The 7,973-nt window shown below is 33.5% G+C and overlaps 1 protein-coding gene across 1 annotated transcript; it reads left to right on the plus strand.

Annotated features, from left to right (window-relative positions):
- Positions 1–886: 886 nt before the first annotated feature.
- On the plus strand, positions 887–3,298 carry ptrh1 (peptidyl-tRNA hydrolase 1 homolog). Its single transcript, XM_065284360.2, has 5 exons — positions 887–1,340; positions 1,934–2,153; positions 2,373–2,472; positions 2,552–2,597; positions 2,685–3,298. The coding sequence occupies exons 1-5, from the start codon at positions 1,161–1,163 to the stop codon at positions 2,943–2,945; spliced, it is 807 nt and encodes a 268-aa protein (XP_065140432.1). The 5' UTR covers positions 887–1,160; the 3' UTR covers positions 2,946–3,298.
- Positions 3,299–7,973: the final 4,675 nt, after the last annotated feature.

A 7,973-nucleotide genomic window follows, 5' to 3' on the forward strand; every position in this document is an offset into this window, starting at 1 on the left:
TTATTAATTTATTATTTTTTCTCAGCAAATTCCATTCACAAATGGGTCAAACCTGTGTTTTCTGTATTTTTAAAAGAACTGGATTTTTTTTTTGTTTTTTTTTTAATATATCTCATAAAAAAGCTATAAGGACTCTAGTATTTGCTCTGCTGGATCATTTATGTAGTGACTTGATTTAATATACAGGTTTTTTTAGCCAAGCCACGACAGATCACAACATTTAACATTTACATCAGAATTAAAATTTCTTTACGACAATCATACTGATACTATAGTGATTTTTAAAGGAGGCAAAAACCATTGTAAAAGTAGGTTTGGATGGGTGATATAGGGTAAGTAAATGAGGCACTTTTTACCACAATAAAATAATAAAAGTGTTTATTATTATTATTATTATTATTATTATTATTTATTGTATGTACTTGATTATTCTGTTCTAATACAGCGATGAATTGTTGTTGTTATGTTATTTGTTCATTACAGATTAATTAAATAAGAAAGCTAAAAATTGACAAAAAAAATGACTGATGGGGTTGTGTGGGAGGCAAATAAGTTTGGCAACGTTCTGAAGGCTACATAAAAATATTACTTACTACTACATGAGTATGCTACTCCACACCATAGATATGTATATAAAGGCCTTTATATACATATCTATGCTCCACACACCCAAGACAGATGGCGCTGCAGGCTTGTAAGTAAAGACCAAAAAATGTCGCTTTTCTGACGTCAGTCACCCTGGGGTTGCCAATTAAAAGTAGACATAAATGTTAAACGTTACAATACTAACATATACAAAATATTAGATATGGAATTTGATACTTTAATTTTAAATATGTTTTCATTGTATTTAAAAAAAAATGTAGGCGGGGACAATAAACTCAATTCTGGAGTCTGAATTGACAAAGTGATCTTACTGGAAATCTGGCAACACAGCACGCACGCGACGCTTGTGCTGATGTGAGAATTCACACGATTGACTCACAAGGGTAAAACAAACAAATCCTAAATTTGATTCGTGGATAAAGAGGCCCCTCTTATTATATTTTTGTGTAAGTTGATGTTGTGTAGAACTGGAATCGCGATCATCGTAATAATACGGTCGTTACAGAAGTTTACATCAGATGCAATTCGTGTTTTGCATTGATAATGAATGATTCATGATGAGTAACGCAACAGTTCAAGGCAAAGTCTGGGCTGTTTTAACTCAATCCTTTAAATTGCCAATGGCTTTCGTAAGGTGGATGATAACAAAACTTGTAAACCCACTGTTGATGAGCATTCCTTCGTCTCGGAAAATGGCTGGGGAAGTAATAGTTGGCAAGAATAGAAGGAAAATGGTATGTAAAACATTTACTTACATACACGTGCCCTTTTGATTATCTAATTTATACGTTCATAAATACTATTGTTGACATCAACCAATGTTTTATTTTAACAAACAACTTTTTAAGAATTTAAAAACCCTACTGAAAAATCTACCTAAAACCAGCCTAAGATGTTTGGCTGGTTTTAGAGGGGGTTTGGACACTTTTTAGCTGGTCAGACTGGAAGACCAAGTCACCCACAAGTCTGGGCACTTGACTAAGCTGGTTGGCTGGTCTTAGCTGGTTTAAGGTGGAAGTAGCTGGTTTAAACCGGTCCTCCCAGCCTGGCAAAGCCATTCAAGCTGGTCTTTCAGCCTGGTCAAGCTGGTGGGTCAGCAGAGCTGGTTTGAGCTGGTGGGTCAGCTGGTCTTCCAACCTGACAGGCTAAAAAGTGCCAAAATCCTGGCTCTAAAACCAACCTGCAGGTTAACCATGTAAAATGTGAAAGTTAGGTTCTAAATGAAACTTAGTTTTTTTTTTAATATTGAGTGTACTTAGTTACTTATGATAGGAAGTTTCTGTATTATGGTCCCTAAATTACATTGTGTGTTTCTATCGTGATTCAGGTTGTAGGACTGGGAAACCCAGGCATGCATGGCTCTCGACATAGTGTCGGTATGGCTGTGCTCACAAAACTAGCTGAACATCTGGGAGCATCAGACAGCTGGAGATCAGACAGACAGGTGTCAGGGGAGATCATTGTAACCGAAAATCAAGACATTCATTTGGTTCTACTTCGGCCCAAGTTGCTCATGAACGTCAATGGCGTTAGCGTGGCGAAAGCGGGTACGAGACACATTGCATTCCCTTATGCCCTCCTGCATCAATAGATACAGAAGTATAAGACCTTTCTCATTTTTATTTCTCAAAATGTGTTTTACATAAAATGTTAATATGCATATAGAGTAAATAAAAATTGCATGCACCTTGAATGCACTTTGAATAAATCTGCCAAATGTTAAAATGTAATGTAATGTATTGGCTGTGTGCATTTTTTTTTTACAGCAAGCAAATTTTCAATTCAACCCGAAAATATACTCTTGATTCATGATGAGCTTGACAAACCGCTAGGAAAGTTTGGCATAAAACATGGTGGAAGTGCAAGGTAAATGAGCCTCTCCTTTTACTAACATGACTTAACTACTGTATGACATTGATTTGACCTTTTCTTCATTTGGTGTCAGGGGTCACAATGGTGTGAGGTCATGTGTGGACTGTCTTCAAACTGATGTAAGAAAGGAAATCTTTTTTCTTAAATAAACAATGTCTTCAGATGCATAAATTTACAACAATACGCACCTTGGTTTGTGCTGGCAGGTGACGCCGCGGTTGCGCATCGGAATCGGACGACCCTCGGGTAAAACGTCTGTCGACCGTCACGTTTTGGGACGTTTTTCACAAGAGGAGCAGAAAGTGCTGGACTCAGTCATGCAGCAGAGTTTGGATGTTCTACTGACATTTATCAGAGACTCGCAACCCCAAAGTTCTCCAGCAGAGGGAAGCAAAGCATCACGCAAGAGAAAAGAAAGGACACTTTCATTACAACAGGGCACCACAACAGAACAAAATCAAAACTGATAGTACAATATTATTTTTTTATATATGATTTTTACAATGCATAGTATTTTTATTGCTCCTTAGTTTGGTAAAGATGTAAATAGTTTCTGTGAGAGATGATAACATGAAGCAGTTTCAACTGCATCCAAATGTTTTGAATCTTCATAGATAAGCATGTTTATCTGTCTTCGATGGCTCAAAACATGATCGATATTGTAATCTTGCTTTATTTGGAGTATTGATTGGTTACAGAAAAAAAAAATATCCTAATGTATCTATGGATATTCCTACATTTACTCATTTTAAATCAGATTTTTTTTAGGGAACTCTGCCTCCTCTCTTCAATAGAAATTAAATATTTAAACCTCTCTAAATACTACCTCCGCTTGAAGTTTTATGCATAAATTAAAGATAGATAGATACATAGATTTACATTTTCCGAGATATGTTTTCACAAGCTTTTTTTGTTTTGCAGTAAGAAGTGCACCAGAACTAGAAGGAATGGGTTAATATTTTAGCAGAAAAATTGAATTCTGATATATTGGCATGAGCAATTGATGTCTATATAAAACCTATAAATTAAAAAGGAATTAAAAATAAAAACATCTTTAAAATTCATCCTAAAGTGAAACTTCAAGAAGCTGCTTTATAAAATGACACATGTAGGGTTTTGCCATTTCTAGGCAAAGGGTGACTGCACTTCAGATAATAAAATATAACAGAGTTTTGATTTATTTTGGATGCTTTTAGTCACCAACATAATTCCCACAGTTGTATTTGTGTTATGCCATAGTTTTGACGAGTTTATTATAATTCCGTTATCTGGAAAAAAATATAAATAAAGTAACGAGTGAGTGTTTTAAAACTTGTGACCTGTACTATATATATATAGTACAGGCCACAAGTATATATATACTATAGATAAGATGTTTAAATTTGAAACTTACATTTTTTATTCCTTACTGTTGAAAGCAACAAATATTTTAAATTAATTCATAATAGGTTAAAATGAATACAAAATGATTTCTCTTTACATAATACAATATTGTACCAAAACAAGAAATATTAAAATTATTAAAAGTAAAAGAGTTTAAACATTTTAGGTCTATAGTGCACTTGCAAATATGCCTTGCTTGAGACTTTCTTTAGAATGACCCATACCCAGTTTCTCTGAATGGTCACGAATGTTTAGTCCACTCACAGCTCAAACAATAGTTCACAGGTCAAAGGTTATTGGCATGGTTGGACAAAAAACTAATTCAAAAGTGCAAATTTATTCAGTATAGTGTTCTGAGCCTCTTAGGGGGTCTTTCCTGTTTAACAAAAATATTTAAACTAAAACATTGATCTACTACATAGAAAAGCATTTGCAGTATAACGAAAGTCACACAGTTTAATCATAATAAATGTATTACCATGCAAAAGCTTATAACACAATCATTAAATAAGATATATATATTCAAGATTCATTTAGCACTTTTATAAAGGCTAAATAAATGTTTGCCTTTTATAAACAATACTAAGAGTTTTCATATAAACCCTGTTTTATGCGCCTGAATAAACACTAACTGGTCTCAGCTGTTGATAAACAATTGCTTTGTGATAAAGTGCCAGGTAACCATTTACACGAGGGGCTTTTGTGAACCCATAAAGAAAGGGGACGTCATCGAGGACACAATGCGTAATGGCACAGTGTAGACAGTGTCGGATTGTAATTGCAATGGGGAAAAAATAGAGTCTTGTTCCTTTAAGAGGTTACTGGTCCTAGCGCAGCTGCTGGTCAGTGGATACTCATCCCCTTCCCACCACAATGGCCATTTATCACTCAGTGGTGTGCTATTCAAACCTCGTACCAAGCGATCACCGACCCCACTCGCGCCCTCGCCGTTTATTTAGGAAGCTGCGCAATAGCCAGCGGAGCATCTGCTACATCCTTTGGACCGAAAGGATGCTGGCAGTCTCTACTCAGCACAGTCCTTTTTCTGGATGTCGACGTTGGAATTGATGTCTTGTTTCGAAACGTGGAGTTTCGGCGTCTTAAATGCACGGAAGAACTTTATGTCTTCTGCGTTTTATTTTGCGCATTGGTCCAGCACGGCGCTATGCCGGATGAAGTTGGAGAGCAAAGAGAGTAAATGCCTTCGTTGCGACGCCTTGAGGAATTTGACATCGGGATTTTTCTTTTTTGGGGGGGATTTTTGGACACTGAGCATCTCACAGGTGCAGAAATGGCGAATCACGGAGCCTATGAGCCAGCATCGGTGTGTTTGAAATAAGTGCCTCATGTTGGTGCAACACATCTTCCATAAGATCACCAGATTTACAGAGCACTTTCATATTTATTTATTTTAGAGAGATAAATATAATTGTAATTTATAATAAGATTTTTTTTATTTGAAACAATAGATTAAATAATAAAATAATGTTTTGTATTTATTTTTGCCGAATGTAAGCCTTTTTTCCCTGGTAGGACCTGGTATAATTTAGCTTACGTTTTATTTCTATTTATATATAACCAAGAAACGAATATATTTAAATAAGTCCACGATCTTGTTTTTTTTTTTCGAGATAGCATCTAAAAGGAACACGGCATGCTTAATACCGACAAAAGGCTGTTTTATGTTCATTTCGTTATTATTTTTATTTTTATTAATTGCTGTTGTGATTTAAGTGCAATGAGAATTGTGTTGTATTGCAAATCGGTTTGTGAAATACAGCTGATATATTGAAAGCGAACAATCCGTTTGGTCCTATAAAACAATGTGGCCACAAGGCCTTTCCACCTCTCTAAAAATGAGCAGAAACACACGAGGACAGACAAACGCATGGATCCCAAATCGTCTGAATTTGCAGTGAATGTTCACAGTTATGCCGTTTGTGAAAATCTGAGCCCGAGCACTTGATTGTCCAAACGCAATTCTTGTTAAATTTCAAGCGATAAGTCGAGAATTGTGCATGGACATCTGTTGCTGGAGGTTCCCACGCGTCTCCAATCCTATAAATTGTATGTTTGTCATTGTTAAACATTTGTAATTTAGTGGTTTAAAATGTAATGTTTTAGCATCGAAATTAAATGACTTGATTGTTTGTCAGCATTTCAATAAAATCGACAATTTATCAAAATATTCGATTGTTGTATGTTTTATGTTTTGAATTAACAAAGAAACCTAAAAGGGTTTTTTTCCACGTTGCCTTTTTTAAAACAGGAGATGCATTTAAAATGATGTTGTTTTTATGGAGATGTTTTTTAATAGATTCGAATTTCGATTCGATTTCATTTTTTTGAACTGATGACATAAATTAAACAACAGTTATGTGCTTGCATCATATTAATTCCTTTGGAGGTTTGTTGCCTATATATATTTAAGTAAAATACATGCAAATATTTACATCACAAAATTATCTGATTTTATTTTATTATATACATTTTATATTGAAAAAAAGTTTCACATCATATATGTAAAGAAACTAATTGTTCGACGTGTTTTACTACATATTATTACAATTTCTGTTCATTTGTCATTATTGTTGGTTTAAAATTGAGCTGACAGGACTTGACGCATTTATGCTCAATGCATGAGGTGTCCGCTACAGACTTTAGGATAACAAAGAAATGGCGTGTTAATCCAATAGGATTAAATAAGATTAAGTCAGATCTTTTGATCTTTTAAAAGCACCCCTTTATAACGTAATTAGAACATTAACGAATACATAGTTGTCTCTTATTAACAAACGACTTTATTGTTGTTTTGCAATTTTTTATTTAAGATTAAATAGATACAATTTAAGATCAATATAAAAAATTGTATCTAAATCTGTGGATTTAGTTTATAAATGAATAAATCTGTGAAAATCTTTATTAAATATTATTTTCAAAGATAGTTACACCCAAAAAATATATGGCAGAACAAACTGTTACACTGTAATAAATTTGTTGTAGTTTTGCAGCTGTTTGCCAGTAACTTATTGTAGATTTAAATGTATGTTAATTACAGGCAACAGTTTGTTAAAATTTAAATGAACATTACACATTAACAAGTCTTTGTCTTTACAGAATAAAACTATAAAATAACAGCTTTATGCAAAGGACCCAGAAATCCTCATCATCCTTTTTCAGTTTTTTCTTCAGATTTTGTTTCCCAGAATGCTTTGCATGACGCTGTTATTTTAGTTTTATTCTGTAAAGATAAAGACTTTATAATTTTAATTTAACTTTGAACAAACTGTTGCCAATAAATAACATTTAAATCTACAGTAAGTTACAGGCAAACAGCTGCCAGTAATTCTGTAATTTCTACAGATTTTTTACAGTGTATGTTACGCATAAACAAACCTATACTGGGTTGTTCAAACAGTTGAAACCACCCAGAATAAGTTTATTTATATAACCCAACAGTTGGTCTGTGCAATATTTACCCAACTATAAAACAACCCGAGTGTATGCTTTTATAGTTATAAAGTTATAAAAAAATGTTAAATATAAAAAATGTTATAGACAAAAAATATATTTATGTAGATATATATGTGTATGTATAAATGCATGTGTGTGTGTACCAAAATAACATATACAGCTGTCTTCACAATATACGTTTTTTTTCTCATCCTATAAACCATTTTGTAAGATGTAAACACACTTCCTGTTTCAGTTTTTAACACTAAACAAAATATTCACATTGGAACAAAATACAACCAACAGAAAATGTAGAACTGAATTAAAATGTAAATAAATGTGAACTTAAAAACAACAGGAAGTGCTTCTAAGTGTTGTTTACATCTTGCAAAATGGTCTATAAAAAAAATTAAAATATACATATTTTTTCAATATACATATTTTTATTTTATACAAAATATACATCTGTTAAATGTTAAAACAACTAAAAATAAAAACTCCAGTGCTTAAATAAATCAAATAAATTAACATGGTTTTGGAGTACTCTCCATGCCCTATAGGTTTTCCATCCCCATGAAAAGTTGTGACTATAGACGACTACTGCTGTGTTAGTGGAATTTGCACTTATCATTGCGACTACCTCACGTGGAAGAAAATTA

Source organism: Paramisgurnus dabryanus, chromosome 5 (genome assembly GCF_030506205.2).
Source record: "Paramisgurnus dabryanus chromosome 5, PD_genome_1.1, whole genome shotgun sequence".
NCBI classification, from domain to species: Eukaryota; Metazoa; Chordata; class Actinopteri; order Cypriniformes; family Cobitidae; genus Paramisgurnus; species Paramisgurnus dabryanus.

Bases quoted from the DNA above. Each gene is read 5' to 3' on its own strand.
- ptrh1 (XM_065284360.2), top strand. From the start codon at position 1,161: ATGATGAGTAACGCAACAGTTCAAGGCAAAGTCTGGGCTGTTTTAACT. The intron at 2,473-2,551 runs GTAAATGAGCCT...ATTTGGTGTCAG, and splicing joins AAACATGGTGGAAGTGCAAG to GGGTCACAATGGTGTGAGGT. The intron at 2,598-2,684 runs GTAAGAAAGGAA...TTGTGCTGGCAG, and splicing joins TGGACTGTCTTCAAACTGAT to GTGACGCCGCGGTTGCGCAT.